The following is a 20,756-nucleotide window of genomic DNA, read 5'->3' on the forward strand; positions in this document are numbered from 1 at the left end:
TCTAATATGTTCTAGTGGCAGAACTTGCACAATTAGTGGTTGACTAAATACTTATTTGCCCCACTGTATAAATCTACGGATTACCGTACATTTTCGCCAAAGCACCTCACATTTACACTTGTTCTGAGTACTCACATTTACACTTGTTCTGAGTACTGGTTAAACGAATAAATGCAGTTTGAAATATGCTTTTAAACCTAGCAAGGAAAAACTATCATCTACTGTTAAATGTGATTACTGAGGAGCGTTTCATTGTGCTTCAACAAGTTAAAAGATATTCTCCACAGAGGTGGGTAGTAACGCGTTACATTTACTTGAGTAACTTTTTGAGAAAAATGTACTTCTAAGAGTAGTCTTACTCAGCCATACTTTTTACCTTTACTTGAGTAGATTTGAGAAGAAGAATCACTACTCTCACTCCGCTACTTTGGGTTACACTGGTCGTTACATTTTTCTTTTTTCACAGACCTATTAGCTTAGTGCTAACATACAATTGTAGGAAAACTACCAGTTAAATAAGTTTTTTTTTTAATCATGGAAAAAATTGAAAATGGACAACATGATTTGGCCATATTGCCAAACTCTAAGACTATATGTATGTATAGACTTTATTAATCAATTAAGAACTTCAGAATATTTACTTAAATTCTCAAATTAGCAAGCCTAATAGGAGTTTTCATTGAAAATTAGTGAAGTCAAAGCAAAATTAGCCAAAACATTTATGCTGTATTTGCCTACCTTAACCAAGTTCAGGATGATAATGGGTGATCCAAATCGCTGTAGCATCTGGTCGAAATGCAAACCGGCGACATGTGCATATGGGTCTGCTTGGTCCACTGTCAGAAAGATTAAAAAGAAGTACACTAGTTTAAAAAACAGAAAAATCTCTTAAAACGGCTAAACCAATTTCGCACGCTTAGCTTAATTATTCGTTTGTTAGCTAGCAGCTATGTTAAGGGGAAAAGTCACCTTGAAATGTGGCCATTCAATAAACAAGAGGCTATTTTAGTGCCTGACAGTAACTCATAGGCTGCCGTTGACGGCCATAGACGTCCTATTTTTGTCTATCGCCATCAACGGCAAGGGTGTAGGTTTACATAGGGATGGTTGGGACACAACACTAGCAACCTTTCAGGATGTTCAAATGTCCCTACCAAATTTTAAGCAACCTAATATACATAATATAATTAGTTCAGTTACGTATATAGGTCATTACGATTGTCTTCCCATATGTTGTAAGGATAGAATTGACCCTACAATTATTGAGTGAACTATTTCAAACTTACATTTACCCCATTTCACTTGCTGAATCTGCCGCCCCCCCCTCCCAATGCACGTTTCATTGGCTGATGACTTGACCCACCCCCGACACACACACTCACACAACCCCAACAGAAAAACATGTAAAAAAAAACATGCCGCCTCTTCCACCCCCCTCGAAGAGGAGGGATATTAGAAGTTTTTTTCGGCCAGCAGCAACCACTGTAAGTGATTTAAAAAGACCCCAATGTTGTGGAAGTGGGGAACACACCACTAATTTTGCTACTGAAAGTCTGACCTGCATCAGAGTTAGCATAAGATTGAACTATGTGAACTTGCTAACCTGCAAAACTTGAGTAGTAAGCTGCTTCGAGAGAAGTGTCCTTCTGTTTGTGTTTTCTACAATTACCGTTAATTAAACTGTGAGAAATGTAGTGAACTCTGCTGGAAACAATAGAACTAGAAAAACGTGAGCAAGAAGCTGCTTAGAGAGAGAAGGGTGCTGCATCACTTCATACGTTAATCACACAACACAACAAACACACAACATAATCATAATTAACTACAGTATGTACATTTTTTAAAAATGTTTTTTGGGGGGAAGAGGGGGCGCCGCGAGCTACCCACACTAGCTTTGCAGTTGATCGTGATAGGGTTGGGAATCTCTGGCATGAAGCCGATTCGATATGTATTTAGATACACAGGTTACGATTCGATTAAAAAACGATACAATTTTAAGACCGAGCGATTTGATACGATTCGATACAGTCTAAGAACGATACGGTTTGATAGAGTGAAAACGATACGATAGTAAATATTTGTTGTGTGTGTTTGTACAGTATTTTAAACATATAAAAATGAAAAAAAAATTATGAATTTATGGGGGAAAAAAAGGCTTACTATATGACCGTCATTTTGTTGGATGGGATTGATAATAAAATAAAACTCAACAATAAAAACAATAAAGTGCAGTAATTCAATTACTGTACTTCATGGTGTTTTTAACACAAGAGGTGAGTAATTTAAGTGCATACTTTCAACGTAAACATCTTACAAACAAAAAATATTAATTATTTGCAGCAGCTCTAGAAAAAAAAAGAATTAAACCTGCTAGTGTTATCATAAATAAATAATAAATTATGCTTTACGACTGGTATAATTGGGGGAATAAAAACATGGCATTTAGAATCATTACCTTAACCTAATACACAGCAAAGTCATTCACTTATGCCTGTGCTTCCTCATTTTTTATTCCTCATCAATGTCCATATCTTTTTTGAAGGGCAGATTTTTCTTGAGGAAGATCAACTAATCCACATGTTCATGTTTCAGTGGACTGCGTTTCGTGGAAACAATATGCCGCCCTTTCCACCATTGTAGTGGGTTATTTTTCAGGGTTAAAAACTCACGATCTCTGTACCGCTCCACACTTCACACAAGCTCTGTCCCATGCTAACAGATCTGGCTGCCTTCATCACTTCAAAGTCTGACTTTTGTTTTCCTGGGTGCGTTGAAAATCAGTCGCTGCACGTCGCTGGCGTTGGTGATCACACTGTCCATTGTTTTAGCATGTTGCTTCATTGTCACTACTAGTTTCGTTTTGGGCTGTGAAGAAAATGCTACGGAGCGTGCGTTGCAGTGGTTTTGTTAGCTCTCGCATTGTTGTGACACGCCCGTGACGATCGGGTAATGACGGCGATCAGAAGTGGTTCTGTCGAAATGCATGGGAAGTTGAGGCAACCACGACCGTGAGTAGTGCTTGTCCATATTATATCATGCGTGCGGTCTCGAGCTAAGTGCGCTGTGTGGTGATTGACACAAGCGCAGTATGTGAAGTAAAAGCTAAATTATTATCATATTAAGCAATGCATTGAACTAGGCATTAGAAGCCGATTCTTGTGCTCGCGATAGCCGAATTCTATCTCTACTATCGGTTCATTGAATATTTAATGGCTAATTACTGTCGAATGGTAACTTTACTAGGGCTGCAGCTATTGATTATTTTAGTAGTCGATTAATCGATGAACTAGTTAGTTCGAATAAACGAGTAATCGGAAAAGGAACATCCAAAATGAAAATACCTGAGCTGAGCCTTAAACGGTATTACAAATAAATAAATGAGGATCTATGTACAACAAAAGAACAATTGGCTAACTTACATTGCAAAATTACGCTAGCTTAAATGCTGTAAAATGCTAACTTTTTTTCCCCAATGCTCTTAACAAATGGTTCACTCATATTCCCCACAAAAAACGGCTAAATATACATATAAACTAAATTACGAATGCATTAAAAAAATATTAGCCCAAAGAAAAACAGCTTACGTTGGTCTTAACAGGTAGGTGTGAAATGAGGCTGACCAGAGGGCAATGTATCCACCCTAATCAATAAATTAAATGTTAACACTTTCAAAATAAAACATTACAACACCACTTTAATTAAACGAATACTCGAGGCAACAAAATTTAATTCGAATATTTTTTTCAAATCGAATACACAAGTTAATCGATTAATCGTTGCAGCACTAAACTTTACTATCGATACATCTGTATCTCTCACCTGTAAAACCGGATATCCGGTCGTATCGGTTTATCGTTCTCAAGCTTAGATCGTGATTGATGTAATGAGCACACCTGACTGAGCATATCAATTAATTAGGTTCATATTTGTGAGAAATGTAGCCCTGATACGGGTTCACCCAATCAGTTTGGTCTTATTAATGTCCCATTCTGGGCAAAAAGTGTACATGCAGGTTATGCTATTATATCGTCCCTCCCAATGTTGAGAACAAACCTACGCCCTTGGTCAACGGCGCCAAAACATGATCGTTCACTGACAAGCTTGGCAACAGTAGTTATTTTTACCACATTCAGGATTCGTATTTTAATTTTACACCTCCACTTCTCAATTATGCACTTCCTGATGTGTCATTAGGAGAAACCAAACAATCCTATCTTTATTACACTCTAGACTGAAGGTGCATTTCCAATTAAGTCCGCCTACCTCACGGCTGAGGCCAAGTCATCAAAACAAGATATAAATATCCACCTTACGCAACATCGTGTCTCCGAAGTTGTTGACGAGAGGAATGGTGCGGTTCGTGTCTTATCAGATGGACGTGTCTGTTCAAACGCCATTGACTCAGATTGTATAAATATCAGCTACTTTGAATCATTTGACCTAAATAAACCACTTGTTGAAGTCCATTGGATCATATGCCATCTATTATGAGTGCACAATAGGATGAGTTCATTCAGAGGGTGTCAAACTCATCTTTGCCGTGGGACGTATAGTCATTTTGGTCTTCTCAACGTGGGCTACCACGATTTATTCACAACTAATTATTACAGTGTATCACAAAAGTGAGTACACCCCTTGCATTTCTGCAGATATTTAAGTATATCTTTTCATGGGACAACACTGACAAAATGACACAATGAAAAGTAGTGTCTAGAGTTAATTTATTTTCCCCTCAAAATAACTCAAAATATACCCAGTAATATATAAACCCCTGCCAACAAAAGTGAGTACGCCCCTTTGAAAAAACGTACATCCCTAAATGTCCAAATCGAGAACTACTTGTCTTTTTCCCTCCAAAATGTCATGTGACTCGTTACAGGAGTGCTGTCAGCATTGCTTCAGATATTGAAGAGGTGGGGGATCAGCCTGTTAGTGCTCAGACTATACGCCGCACTCTACATCAAATTGGTGTGCATGGCTGTCACCCCAGGAGGAAGCCTCTTCTGAAGATGATGTGTTTGTTTGAGCTAATGTTTTTTTAATGCATTTATAGTTTATTGGTATATTTAGCCGTTCTTTTGTGGGAATATGTGTTTGAAGCATTTGTGAAGAGCATTGTAAAAATAAAAAGTAAAAACGTTAGCATTCAATAGCATTTTAGCTAGCGGACTTTGTTATATATGTCAGGGTGACCAAACGTCGTCTTTTGCCCGGACAAGTCCTCTTCTTACATGCCCTCCGGAGCGTCCGGCCGGGTTTCATAAATTCATGAAAATGTCCGTTTTTTATGATTTTTCCCTGGACCGATTTGAAGAGAATCCCTCCGGGCGCTAGGGGGCAGCGCCTGCCTGCGTTGACGTGGCTCCTACTAGTACGGGCGGGAGAAGGAGTAGATCTTCTTTTTTGTTGGCAATTTACCCTTTGTTTAATGGGGAATTACCACCATCTACTGACGGTTTGGCGAGAGAACAGACTACAGTAAGGAGTTCAATAAGGAGTTCTAAAAGACGTGGCTCCATACACCTTACTGTAAGTTTTGATCACGTTTCTTCTGTTGTATATGGGGTCATATGTGTAGACAGAGATGCAGTATATTGTATGAGTCTTGTAATTGTTCTGCGTTCGTTTATTTGGTTGAATGGTAGTATTCTAAATAGCTGTGGTTCTTATGAGGTTTTTTTTATGATAAATACGTATATATTGGCATCTGTTGACTTCTGTCGGAGATTTGTACTGGTGTAATCTGTTAAATCCCGTTTGGTGTCGCATCTGTGCGCTGCCGATGATTGTAAACTTTGATAGCGAAGTCTGATTTTGCCTCGGCTCCTGTACTCGCTAATAGGGTAGCAATCAGTGAGCTCAGCCGCGCTAGGCATTATGGGCAATGTCGTTTTGAACTGCTGTGTTTGGAAACATGCTGGTTGAATAGCTTGTCAGTTTATTTCTGTTATTGTTTGCGTACAATCTAGAACATTGAATGAGAATAAAAATTGAGTGGGAATAACAATTTGTCAACGACAAGTGTCGTGATAGTAATTTATAAAAATGTTGAGTTGGGACATAGCCTACTGTGTGTGTGTATTGACTGGACCACATTTCCATGGGTCTGCATTATATCATTTTTTAAATTTTATCATTATTCGTTTTTTTTGGGTTATTTTTTTTATTTTTTTTTTTTATTGTTTGATTTTTTAGGAAGAATAAAGCCTGTTGAATAACCAGTTGAGTAAATAAAGTGGGTGGTATAGGCTTGCCTGGCACGGCCAGACTGTTCTCCCTGTGTTTTTCAAACGCTGAAAGTATAGTCTGGGATCCAGCCCATTAACGGCCTCTCGAGCAAGTACAAAATCAATCAACAAATCAGATTCGTTTATTTGCGTGACGTGTTCTTAACGAGCAACGTCACTCTTCCACGTCCGAAGTCGTCTCCACAACAACACAGATGGCGAACAGGAGAGCCGAGAATGTGTTCCAATCCACGGTAAAATCAGTTTTAAATGACCAAAAACACATCGACACAAGTCATTGACAACAGTCTGTCTCGAGCTAGCCATGTTGAATAAACTCCGCTCTCCTCGTATGTTTACTTTCGCGCGCAAGTCCCTCGTCCCGCCCGTCGCTGATTGGTCCACTCCGCTGTCTGTTTGCTGTGGCTTGCTCCGCCCTGGAAATTTTATCCGCCTTATGGTGGCCAGACTCAATTGCTGGAACAGCGGTGAGTCTGGAGTACCAGGCTAGGTATAGGCATCTCTGAGTGATCTTCGAGTAAAATTCAAGTATCCCGAGGCCGGGCAGAGTGTCCTCTTTTTTGGAAATCAAAATATGGTCACCCTAATGTATGTTAGCCAATTTTCTTTTATTGGATTTTAAATTTTTTTATGTTCCTTGTCAGATTGCTCGATTATTCGAACTCACTAGTTCATCAAATAATCGACTACTAAAATAATCGATAGCTGCAGCCCTATTTTGGTGTATCTCAATGTCTCTTCCTGCAGATTTGGATCCTTTCCTGTTGATTTCCGAGCCTCCGGGGCACTTCCTGTTGATTTTGGGGCATTTCCAGGTAACTTCCTGTGGATTTTGGGTCACTCACTATTGGTTTTGGGGCTTTTTTGGGTAACTTCTTTGCCAGTTCATTGCCTGCCATTGACGGCGCTAGACGTCAATTCCATTTTGACAGGACGGGGGGGGCGAATGACTAAATGTGACTGCCAATGCAAAAGTGAGCCAAGTGCAGAAATGGACAAATCTCCAGTTTTATTGCGCCAATGTCAAAATAAAAGCACATGATTCTGTATGAACAGTATGACAGAGCTACGACGTGCCTGTCAGGCGGAACAATCCCGCCGGCCTAATCGGATGCGCCGCTTCTGGCCCGCACGTTTGATTTGGTTTATTGATGACTTAAAAATTGTGCAAAACTTTTTTTTAGCTTCTTAATTGAGAGCATTCTTATTTGTAGTTTGTACTGTTTGTTTTTGCATGTATTGTTTTTTTTTTATTTACAAAACAGAAAAAAATATAAACATTAATTTTTTAGATGTTCTATTCTTATTCATTAAATTAAAATAACTAATAAATCATGATAATTAACTAGAAAATATCGGGGGGAAAAGTTCTACTGATTTTGCAAGTTAAAAAGTATTCATTTATTTTAATTTTAAACAAAAAAGGGAAACAGTAAAAAAGTAGTTTATTTTTAATTAAAAAAAAACAGGAAACTAAGTGTAATTTTTTGTTGTATTTTTATGCAAAAAAAGTAAAATAATCATGATCATTAATTAGAAAAAAAATAGAAAATTATAAAATATTTATTCATTTATTTGTTTTTTATTTTACAAAAAGGGAAGAAAAACAGTCAATATCCTGAATTCTGTAGCCCATAATATGTTTTTTTTTTTTTCATTTGAAGGGGCCATGTTCAGGTCATTTTTTAAAAAAATGGATTTTCTACATATGCAAGGATACAGGGCATTTTTTAATAGTGTTTGAATTTGAGGTTCCATTGTCACGGATTACATAAACCGCACTGCGTAATAGAAGACAACTGAACTAACCCTGGCATTTTGGAGGCCAAGAAAGGACAAAACACACACGGTGCCAATGTAACAAGTGATGTCAGGTAGCGAAGTCAGCTCGGGATGATGAGGTAAGACGATTATTTTGAGCGCTGCGTTTGCAAAAAAGTCATGTAAGGTTGACCGCGGCTACTTTTTGTCAAAAGAGATACAAGCCTTTCTGAGGCCATTCTCTCGCTTTAATATTGTTCCATATCCTGAAGGTTATTTGCAGACAAGGACAGCCGTACAAAAGCAAAAAGACAATGCTCTTACATCGAATTGGGGGCTTGGGCATCATGGTGGAAATGTCCTGCGACCAGTAGAGTGGGACTGAGCCTCGCGTTTGGACGTACGATGAGTAACTTCCCACCGTGAACGACATCACAGAGGCGTCGTGGACAATCTGCTCGGTCTCCACTTCATTTGCAACGTCCCCCTGAAAGAACAAAACATACAATAAGGACAAAGGAAGGTCAGAAAGAAGACGGGGTTTTTGCACCCTTTAATAAGTCCAAGTTAATGCTTTTCAAGAGATTATCAAGACGTGAAAAATATTCATTAAGACCAAAACATGTCGCAACAATTTCCAGTGAAAAACAAACTAATTTTAGATATTATGTTATGAAGGGAATAGTATCTTTTCATATTTACCGTTTGTTTGTATTGCTCAAACACACTTAATATAGTTAATCGGGGAATAGTATCTTTTCTCATATTTACTGTTTGACTGTTTATTACTCTGGCACACCCAATATAAAATAAATAGCATTTTATATCATAGTTTTATAAAAAACAAGCAGACTATATTTGTTATTATGAACAGTTGGACTTGAAATGATTAGAATTTGCAGTGCCAAGACAACGGGCAGATAAGGGCAGAACAGATACAGGAAGCCTTCTGACCACGGAAGCCAAACGCTCGCATCATGCAGCTGACTGAGCAAGATTGACGCTAACAAGCAGGGGATAGGCAAGACATCTACAGTGTATCACAAAAGTGAGTACACCCCTCGCATTTCTGCCGATATTTATCTTTTCATGGAACAACACTGACAAAATGACACAGGGACACAATGAAAAATAGAAAGTGTGCAGCTTACATAATAGAGTTAATTTATTTTCCCCTCAAAATAACTCAAAATAGCCATTAATATCTAAACCCCTGGCAACAAAAGTGAGTACACCCCTTTGAAAAAAAAAACATACATCCCTAAATGTCCAAATTGAGTACTGCTTGTCATTTTCCCTCCAAAATGTCATGTGACTCATTACAGGAGTGCTGTAAGCATTGCTGCAGAGATTGAAGAGGTGGGGGTCAGCCTGTTAGTGCTCAGACCATGCACCGCACTCTACATCAAATTGGTGTGCATGGGTATCACCCCAGGAGGAAGCCTCTTCTGAAGACTGTACACAAGAAAGCCCGCAAACAGTTTGCTGAAAAAATGTCAACAAAGCACATGGATTATTGGAACGATGTCCTATGATCTGATGAGACGGGCGGGCAGTGTTGCAAGTAGAGTTGCCCCGATACGATATTTGGATCGGATCAACTGCCGATATGTGCAAAAAAATGCGCGTCGGTATCGGATCAGCCGACACGGAAAAATTTAGATCTAGACTCCTGATCCAGTTTTTTGGGGGGGGAATCCAGTCCGCAGTTTCCAGTGCGGCAATTTTTTTTTTTTGAATTTTTCTAATTTGTCATTTATTGTCATTGTCATCATCATCATAATCATTGACAGCTTAAGAGTGTGGAATTTGCCCGAAAGAAAGACGATGACAAAGGAAAGACGGGAAAAAGCAAATGCTTATCGATACCCGTCCCCCAACAGCCCGGGACGCACAGTCAAGCATGTTTGTGTTACAGTCCAGTTATTATCAGTTTTTTTTTTTTTCCACATATCATTCAAAAGTCATTGATTGCCATGGAATTTCACATATTGTCAATTTGAGTGGGTTCATTGTATCAGTTGATGTCCAAGTTGGTGTAGGGAGTTTAGCTTCTTTCTATATTTCTTAAACTTCTCCTCGCAGGCCCTGTCCTTGGGAGATAAACTCATACAGCGCTGTTTTCTTTTTGCAAGCGTTGATTTTTACATAATCCATTCCAGTTTTGCTTTAGTTTCCCTAAAATCCAGTCCGTATTTTACGGCACACCTTCAGCACGCTAGCATTACTGTCTCCCAATTTACCTCCGTGGCACCTCCAACATTATGACTGCAATGTAAATTTAAAGTTTATCGGTAAAAATGTCAGCTGTCACCTGAGCATCTTGAAATGCTTGTCTTTGTCAAAAAAAATCTCCCCATCATGCTGGGACTGCATCCAGGGCAAACAGCTGAAGGGAGTGTGTAGAATAGATGGAGATGGAGCAACAAAGTGTGGATTAGGGAATACAAGCCATTTTTGGTTTAAAATAGTATTATTTGCACTGTAAAAATAGTAAAAATGTGCAAATAATATTATTTGCACATTTTTTTAAAGCCGCGTTACAGTTGTTCAAGAGCAGAGAACTGATGCTGAGTTAATAGTTTATTTCCCACTGAGGTTGTTAGTGTGTTTTGCTTTTTTAAGACAGTTTACAATATTATTCGCACGTTTTACGGACTGAATATGCCATTTCGGTTTGTTATTTATGTTTTGTGTTAACCACTGAATAAACAGGTTTGTTTCTTGTTACCAACCATTGCGTTATTCAAACTCACCTAATTCAGCTGGCTAGTTGTTATCAAGAGTACTGAAGCCCTTTTCAACATGAGTCTAACAATTAAGTAAGGAGGCTAAATGACTTTAAATTTTAACACATGCTCAGATAGGCCGTTATCGGTATCGGCCAGTATCGGTATCGGATCGGAAGTACAAAACAATATCAGGATCGGATCGGAAGTGCAAAAACCTGGATCGGGACATCCCTACTTGCAAGTACTGTTGTATGAATGGGTCTCTCTTTTTTACATAAAGAAATGAGACAATGCTAATATGCTTCTCCAAAACACAATACAAACAGATACTTAAGACGCTAATCAGCATAATCGCTAACTAGCTTAGCGCTCCGTGCTAAGTAGTCACATCTCATCAACAAAGTATACAAACAATGCAATTGGCTTCATTTACTCACCTCTGACAGAGGCACACCGGATCTAACAACACAAAAGACAATCTAACTCTCAACACTTCTTAATATTATTGATTTCGCAACCCAAAAGCAGCAGCAGTTAACTCACTCTCTCTTGCTCTAATCACTGGCACACGCAGCCTCACATTACACACAAACAAGGACCCAAACGGGACTAGTCTTAGCTGCTGGCAATTAAATTAGTTGGCTACTAATTTATTAATAAATTTGAATTGATTAGTTTTTGCAACCTTATTATCTAGATTTAAAATTTTATACATTTGAAGACTTTTTAAGGAACCGCGGGATCCCTGAAAGATTAGAATCTAAAAAAATTTAAAAAGCGAGTCAGGAGTGCTAACCGCTATTCAACCATGCTTCCCAGAAAGTAACATACCATATTGGCCCGAATATAAGACTGTGTTTTTTGCATTGAAATTAGACTGAAAAGGGGTGTGGCGTCTTATATTCGCGGTCTAGACATTATACCCATTCACGAAGCTAGATGGCGCCAGATATCATTGAAGCGATGTTCTGTCATGCCAGATCTCAGCTACTCTCCCCATTCACGACGCTAGATGGCGCCAGATATCATTGAAGCGATGTTCTGTCATGATAGATCTCAGCTACTCTCATCATTTTATTGCAATGTTTTTCCTTATTCAGATTTGTTTCAAGACTACAGTTACAGTTAGACTTCACTTTGATGGTTAATGCAGTTATTGCAACTTTGTTGTTTTATCACAATAGATTGGTTTATTTACATTTCAAAAACCAGAAGCCATTCATTTACGAATGTGATTGCACTTTAGTTTACATATTTAAATGTTCAGATATTAAGATTTCAATGAGGCAATATAACATGCTTTTTCTCTCAAATATATTGTTAAAATCATTTGTTTCGGATGTACAATAATTATTTTCTGTATAAAAATTAATTTGGTGTTCAAAAAGTCTTTTTCAAACTTGAGTCTTGAAAAAGAGGGGATCGTCTCATAATCAGGGCTGTCTTATATTCGGGCCAATACGGTAAGTTTCCATATTAAAAAGAAAGCGAAAGTGCACTCAAAGTTGTAACACGACACTTTAAAGGATTATTATCAACATCAACATGAGAAGCCTAAAAGGCAGCTGGAAAAAGACAAGGTGGAAAATAGAGACGGCATTAACTAACCAAGCTCTATTACCTGGAAGAAAATAACAGTACAATGTGATGGAAAAGCTACAGAAAAAGCACTAAATAGGATTCATTTCTCCACTGCTACTGCCAAGGTCAACAACAACACGTGAGCTAACTTTTTTTCCACTGGCTTGACACTTTCAAAGCGGAAACCTTGATTTAAATAAATAAATAATAAAACAAAGTGTAAGTATCTAGGAGAAATACAAATACATCAAGCTAATGTTTGGCATTGAACAGCAGCAACAGCTGCTCCCGCCTCCCACGCACGGAGACATTCATGCATACTCAAGGAAGAGCCCGCAGATCAAATGAATCCCCCCTGCGATCGGCAAGATGAGTCATTCCAATCAAGCCGCTGGAACTGGTGAATGTGCCTATTTTTCCCTCGGTTGCCCCCGCAACCGGTTTGTACCTCGCAGTTGGCTCCTCTTTTCAGGAAGCGGGTTCCTGCAAATTTGCTCGAGCGCCTGGCGATGAGGGTGATGTGCACCGGGCGACCGTAGATCAGGAGCTCTGGGATAGGCCGGGGTGAAGGAAATATTCGTAATTGGAACGCTTCTGACAGGTGTTAGGTAGGCTGTCAGTCACTTTTGGACATTAGATAGAGAATGGACTGTCAAGCTAATGTTTTTAATATTTAACAGTTTTCCACATTTCTAGTTGGAGTTGTCCGATATTATCGTGTAGCTGTATAACTTTATTAACATTGTAAGCGCGTCAATTTGCCTGAATTAAAAAAAAAAAAAAAAAATCCTTTTTATGTTTTATATATTTTTAACCATTTGATACTGATAATCAGAATAAAATGAATTAAATAATACAGTGGGGCAAATAAGTATTTAGTCAACCACTAATTGTGCACGTTCTCCCACTTGAAAATATTAGAGAGGCCTGTAATTGTCAACATGGGTAAACCTCAACCGTGAGGGACAGAATGTGTGTTGGGGGGGGGGACCCCGAAAATCCCATTGTTTGACTTTTAAAGAATTTATTTGCAAATCATGGTGGAAAATAAGTACTTGGTCAATACCAAAAGTTCATCTCAATACTTTGTTATGTACCCTTTGTTGGCAATAACGGAGGCCAAACGTTTTCTGTAACTCTTCACACACTGCTGCTGGCATTTTGGCCCATTCCTCCATGCAGATCTCCTCTAGAGCAGTGATGTTTTGGGGCTGTCGTTGGCCAACACGGACTTTCAACTCCCTCCACAGATTTTCTATGGGGTTGAGATCTGGACACTGGCTAGGTATCTCCAGGACCTTGAAATGCTTCTTACGAAGCCACTCCTTTGTTGCTCTGGCTGTGTGTTTGGGATCATTGTCATGCTGAAAGACCCAGCCACGTCTCATCTTCAATGCCCTTGCTGATGGAAGGAGATTTTCACTCAAAATCTCTCGATACATGGCCTCATTCATTTAATTTCAACACTAAATATACTGGATTTAATGTAGGCGCTTTTTCCATAACAGTTGAAGTTGTTTTCAGATTTTTCACAGAATGTTTGTTTGGAAAAACTTTGAAGTTGTTATATTTATCAATACTAAAGCAACCATTGATGCATTACAATACAATTAGCCATGATATGTTAAGTCCATGACCGCATATATTGGTATCGGTTCGATATCGGCATCTGATATTTGGGATATTGGTTGTTCATTAAAAAGCCATTATTGGACAACTCTACTTTCAACGCATAAGGAGCACAGATTCAAGCTAACATTTTTGCACTGCTAATTCAGGATGTTAGCATGTAAGGTACCAGGAGGCATACAATTGTATCAGTAAAACATTATACTTTTTTTTTTTTTTTAGCTGATCTTGTTTGTTAATGACAAATGACAAAGAAGGTTGATTTGAAAAAAATTGTGAACCAATTAAAACTTGAGTGGGGGAAAAAAATGACAATTTTAACAAACAAACAAAAAAAGTGATCGCTAATTGGTAGGTTGATTAACAATCAGATGCTGCAGTTAGAAGCTAAAAGGATACTGGACTGTCCACAAAATCCGTGGATGATATACATGAGCCAGTCAGGGTGTACGATGTCCTTAACCCGCTCCAACAAGTTCCCGTTCCAAACGTACTTGTAGTATGGCTCAGCACGCACGCCATAAACCACTGTGAGCGAGGACACAAACACATTTGAATTGGAAACAATCACAAAAGTAAGCGCTGCTGGGTTTCTGAGTGCTCTCACCTTGCGTGGGCAAGCCCTCGTCTTCAAATATATCGAAGCTGTCCTGCTTGTTCCGGGTGTTTACTTCATCTTCAGCGTTAGAGGCCGACGACGACCACAGTTCATAAGGCCTCCGTAGCAACGTCAGGTTGTGCTGCAGCGAGTGGCTTAGGTCGTAACTATAGCTGTAGGGTAAGATTATTAAAAAATAAATGCTGATTTTTGCCCAAAAAAATGTTTGTGGGTCATGTGGTATAGAGTACCTGAAGTAAAAGTTGCTGGAGAGGTCCATGGTTTGAAAAACTCTCACATATCTGTGGTAAAGGTGAAAAATTCATCAGATAAAAAGTTAAAACTCACGTCTATTAAGCTCATTGGCTACCATTGCAATTACTGAATACTGTATATGGTAATGCTTTCAGATAGGAATGCCTTGACTAGTGAAATTTTCAAGATACAAGATGTTTACCCTTTAAGTATTTATTTCATGTTTTTTTTATGTACAGCATTTGGTTCTACGTATATATCTAACCGTATGTTTGTTTGGATTGGATTGCTTGTTCAAGATAACTAATGAACGAATGAAGGGGTTATTATCAAACTTGTCAGGATATGTTTCAGTGCTGCAACAATTAATCGAGTAACTTGGGGGGCGGGGGGATATGTGTTAGAACGATTTGTTAAGAGCACTGAAGGGAAAAAAAAGTTAGCATTTTATAGCATTTAAGCTAGCGGACTTTTGCTATACAAATTGGCCAATTGTTCTATTGTTGAACTTCTATCCTCATTTATTAATGTTTATATAGCATTTAAGACTAAACTGAGGTAATTTATTTTTTAAATACCTGTATTGCTCCTGAAATTAAAGTGCAATTCTGCATAATTTGAATGCTCTTTTGAAAGTGCAATCTTAGCAAGCCTTTGTTTTACACCAAAAATTCATTCTACAATGCATTAAATGTTCCTAATCTGATTACTTGATTATTCGAACTCACTAATTGATAGATTAATCGATTACTTAACTAATTGACAACTGCGGCCCTAACATGTTTGTGATATTAAATACATAGATGAGGGGTTTAAATTTGGGGAGTATTGAGGTAAAAGGTCAAATTTTAGGGGTTATGAGGTCAAAGGTCAGAAATGGAATTCTGCAATTACTTGACAACAGATTAGTCTATTCAGCTTGAATTTGCAGGGTGGGTGATATGATGAAAAGAGAAGGGGTCAAAGGTTACAGAGGTCAGAAATATGGTGACGCTTAGAATTTGGTTGCTTCGGCGGAAGTCTTTTCTCTCAGATGCCTTCTCGTTTTATTAAAAGATGAAAAAAAAAAATATATATATATATATATATATATATATATATATATATATATATATATAGTGTTTTTAGAGGTGCTGGAACAGTTGAATTGCTATTCATTTTAGTGATAAAAGATGATTTAACATAAGACTGCTTTGAGATACAAGTAGCATCATTATGAAACAAATTAAGCTCTTATCCCATGGCACTGCTTTTTTGAATTTTGTCGTTTATTTTGAATTTATTAGATTATTGCGAGTAGCTTGCTGAAGCTAAATATGGAATTAAAAATTATTTACTACAGGGGCCGAGATTATCGGGTAGCAGAGATTATCCGGTAGCCGATATTATCGGCCGATAAAAGCATTTTAAAATTATATCGGATAATATCGACATCGGTTTTTCATTATCAGTTTTTGGCACATTGCACTCGATATTAAAAAACTGACATTTGCACTATTTTGATTTCAACAATAAATATAGTGGTGCAATATAGGCACTTTTTCCTATAACTTCAGTTGAAGTTCTCTTATTTTTCACAGAATGCTTATTTAGAAAATCTTGGAAGTTGTTACATTTATCATTAGGAAAGCATCCAATAGGGAATAACAATACAATTAGGCATAATATGTTAAGTTTACGACCGCATATATCAGTATCTGTTTGATGTTGGTATCAGATTTTGGGAGTTGGACAGTATCGGTTAAATTAAATTTCGTATAAATTAGGAACTGCTGAGTTGAGTTCACTGCCTCCTTAAAGTATTCCTATCTCAAATTTTAGTTGGATGTTAAAAGAAAAGTCATATCATGATGAGTCATGATCATTAGGATTTTTTTTTTTTGCATTTAAAATTATGGCTAATTACCATGGACATACAGTTAACATATTTGCCTATGCTGACAAAGCTTCTGCTTCTAACAGGAAAAAAAAACTTGTTGACTGTCATTGACAGCGATAGACATCTAATCCATTTGAACTGCGATTGGACGTCTATCGCCAAAGCAATGATAACGCTCATACCTGGCTTCATCAGGGTGGGCCACCCGGACAGAGTCATTAGGGATGTAAATCATAGTGGTGTCCTCAATTTTATAAATGGAATGACCGCCGATGTCAGCCATTTTTCTGCGTTTGGTGATCAACACCATGTAGTAGCCCTCAAGGAAGCGTACAAAGCCTGGAAAAGGACATGAAACCGAAACGGCAATTTCACAAAATATGGATAAAAGCTGGGTATAAATAACAAGAAAGTGCCGGACCACAACAGGAGATTTTGAGGATAAACTGTGCAACCCACTGACTTTTTGTCAAAGAGCAGCTTGAGACGTAAAAAGGCGCAAGGGCACAGACAGTCGGCATCATCATGTAGTTTGGCAAATGTCAAAGTGTCTGTGTATAGCGGGTCACGGAAGATGCGAGTGTATGAAAAATATACAGCACGACAAGGAGACGAACTCGTTTGGCGTCGGCTTCCTATAGCTAACTGGCTGTCGTTGACGACAATAGACGTCCAGCAAATGATCGATGAGTGAACGAGTTAGAAACCTTCACGTAAGGACAATTTATATTGGAAATTTGTAGTCACGATTTTTTTTAATGAGCTATGAGTAAAATAATTGGTGCACTATGAAACATTTAATACGAGTAGATGTTTTGCGAAATAAAAACTGAATTTTTTCCGTCCCTTTAATTTCCAATAAAACTGAAGTACAAATCACTGCACATCAGATTGATGATTAATCTCTCTGTAATGAGGCTCTTGAAAATATGTTCCCCAGCATCATTAATGGACGAATCCTACTGAACGGAGACAATTTACCTCTTGAGGTTGCTTAGAAATAATGAGAGCTTAGCAAAACAAATATCTTTGACTGAAACTCTAACTATACACATATATCAAATGTAGGTCAGGACTAGAAAGTATTCCTACAACACGAGTATGACATTCACACAGTAGGGCACACCTATCAGGTTTTGCAATTTTTGTTTAACAAATCACGCCATTTGCCAAAAACTGCCATATGCCAAAAGCCATTTAGCCATATGCTAAAAAATGCTATATGCTAAAGCCTTTCTGACAAATACCAAAAATATGCTATATGCCAAATCAATTTTGCCATATGCCAAAAGCCATCTTGCCATATGACCAAAAAAACTGCCATATGCCAAAAGCCATATGCCCAAAAAACTGCCATATGCCAAAAGTCATTTTGCCATATGCAAAAAAAAAAACTGCCATACGGCAAAAGTCGTTATGCCATATCCCCAAAAAACTGCAATACGCCAAGCCTTTTTGCCATTTGCCAAAGAAATGCTATATGCTAAATCCATTTTGCCATGCGCCCAAAAACTACCATATGCGAAAAGCCATTATGCCATATGCCCAAAAAACTGCCATACACCAAAACCCATTTAGCCATATGCTAAAAAATGCTAGATGCTAAAGCATTTTTGCTGAATACAAAAAAAATGCTATATGCCAAATCAATTTTGCCATATGGAAAAAGTACTGTCATATGCCAAAAGCCATTTTACGATATGCCAAAAAACTGCCATTTGCCAAAAGCCATTTTGTCATATGCCCAAAAAATGCCATATGCTAAAGCCTTTTTGCCAAATACCAAAAAAAAGCTATATGCCAAATCAATTTTGCCAAATGAAAAAACTGTCATATGCCAAAAGCCATTTTACGATATGCCAAAAACTGCCATTTGCCAAAAGCCATTTTGCCATATGCCCAGAAAACTGCCATATGTCAAAATCCATTATGCGATATGCCATATCCATTTCGCCATATGCCCAATACAAACTGCCATATGCCAAAAGCCATTTTGCCATATGCAAAAAAAACTGCCATATGCCAAAAGCCATTTTGCCATATGCTAAAAAAAACTGCCATATGCCAAAATTTGCCATATGCCGCAAAAAATGGAATATGCCAAAAGCCATTTTGCCATAGGCCAAATACCACTTTTCATTGTTGGCCCTACTGCGCTTTCTCAGTAGGAGGCAGCAGACGCGACCAGGAAGGTACGATCTGTTTGAATTCAATGCAAAGTGTTTTTTTGTAAAAAGGTATATTTTTGTCTGAAATACACATAAATTTCTCATTTAATGAAGAGCAAAAAAACCTCACTAAGATTTTTCCAACGGGAATAAGAGCTATTGTCCAATTTTTTTCTTTAGATTGTCTCTCACAGTGGACAAGCACCTACCATGAAAATTTCAAACCCGCAGTGGACAAGCACCTACCATGAAAATTTCAAACCCGCCCATCACTTCTTAGTGGGAGAACTTGCAAAATTGCATGGTGTTCAAATACTTCTTTTCCTCACTGTATATGAATAACGTGTTCTATTATTCTTCACTTACATTTTAGCTGTAAATGTGCATTGGAATCAAAAATGACGAATTGGACGCAAGTTGTCATCAATGAGCTGACGGCTGATTGGACTAGTGAAAATAAACACAAAGAATCTGCTTGTGCGTACATTACAGATGGTGATTATGTGAAACCTGAAAAATAGAGGTAGCTCCATTTTGTTGTGAATTGCATTCAATTGGCAGGTGGGCCTTTTATTGTGCTTTCCCACTTCCTGTGCGTAATTTGTAAAAGCAGGCCAGCACCTGCAGCTGGACAACTCGTGCTTTGTGGCCACGTTACCATCTGTGTCGTTGTTGTGCAAGAGCATGAACAGAGAGTGCGACGAGGACACGTACCCACGATTCCGACGGCTGACACGGCCCTGGACAGGCCCGACGGACCCTTCTGGGCGATCTTTGTGCGGTTTCCCAAGTCCAGGCGACCGAGCAACTCGCGCACCTCTTGCTGGTTGTACACATGCTGCATGACAAAGTACGACAGTCCTAATCTCTCTTTGACTTCAATAATAATAAAATGCCATTCTCCAGCATTCACAGGATGTTTATCAATTACACTGCACTACTATACGCACGTTAATATTGGTGGGAATGGTAGCGCGGGGTGATGGATAGTTCCTGGAAGATCCCTCATAATAACAATCACCATAATAATGAACACACATTATTACGAGCAAATCGATTCCCAGGCAGCTCATATTTGGGTGCGGCGGGCTCACGAGTCATCAGCCAGGCTGTCACAAATGCATTACACTAGGGGGAGAGTTGTACAATATACAACTCCCACAGACCCCCCCCAGGGGCAACTGTACTGTATTACATAAGAACCACAGTACATTAGTGCCGCACTAACGCTCGCTCACCTTATCGTCAATAATGACCAAGTCCTTAGGTTCCGTGCGGTCAATCTTCAGCACTCTGTGTTTGGTCTGAGCCTGATTGCTCCCCACCAAAAAATACCTCTGCAAAGAAAAAAAAAAAGAAATTAGGGATGTCCCAATCGCATATTTTTGCACCCGAGTCACCTAATTTTAAGAATCTGCAGATATCAAGTCCTGATCTGATCCTGAAAAAAAAGGTTTTTTGTTGTTGTTTTTTTTTTGTTTTTTTTTTAATTGGAACAAAAGTTCTAAAGTTTACACGTTACAGTACTGTAATGTTTACAGTACTCCCTCTTCCACTTTTTCCGGGAGTGTTGCAGAGTTTAAAACCTTTTTTTTTGTTTGTTTCTTTTGGCATTTCTGGATTATGTTGTTCAGGCATGAAAATGGGTTCCGGGGTTGAAAAGGTGAGAAGGGTGTGGAGGAAATATGTTCCGGTACACTGTACAACTAGGGCCCAAACGACTAATTTTCTCACGGTTAGTCAGCCGACTATTTTCCCCTTTTTTTTTTCCTCACTAATTTAGCAATGAAATTTTTGATGACGCTTATTAATTCACAAAAGCATTTTGGAACACTTAAATTCTTTATTAAAGTACCAATAAACACGTAAATAACAACAATAAATCACAAATAAACAATGAGGTCA

At 38.3% G+C, this 20,756-nt stretch overlaps 1 protein-coding gene across 1 annotated transcript in view; it reads right to left on the bottom strand.

Moving 5' to 3' along the window:
• Window positions 1-20,756, bottom strand: part of fig4a (FIG4 phosphoinositide 5-phosphatase a) — an 87,300-nt gene that overhangs the window by 61,442 nt on the left and 5,102 nt on the right. Inside the window, exons 3-11 of the mRNA XM_057822608.1 lie at window positions 20,090-20,188; window positions 19,566-19,689; window positions 16,866-17,022; window positions 14,801-14,851; window positions 14,559-14,722; window positions 14,351-14,479; window positions 12,771-12,871; window positions 8,334-8,496; window positions 739-836 (exon numbers count right to left, since the gene is read on the bottom strand). Of these exons, the coding sequence (XP_057678591.1) occupies window positions 739-836; window positions 8,334-8,496; window positions 12,771-12,871; window positions 14,351-14,479; window positions 14,559-14,722; window positions 14,801-14,851; window positions 16,866-17,022; window positions 19,566-19,689; window positions 20,090-20,188 (1,086 nt within the window). The remainder of the gene's footprint in view (window positions 1-738; window positions 837-8,333; window positions 8,497-12,770; window positions 12,872-14,350; window positions 14,480-14,558; window positions 14,723-14,800; window positions 14,852-16,865; window positions 17,023-19,565; window positions 19,690-20,089; window positions 20,189-20,756) is intronic.

Source organism: Corythoichthys intestinalis, chromosome 19, assembly GCF_030265065.1.
Source record: "Corythoichthys intestinalis isolate RoL2023-P3 chromosome 19, ASM3026506v1, whole genome shotgun sequence".
Lineage (NCBI taxonomy): Eukaryota > Metazoa > Chordata > Actinopteri > Syngnathiformes > Syngnathidae > Corythoichthys > Corythoichthys intestinalis.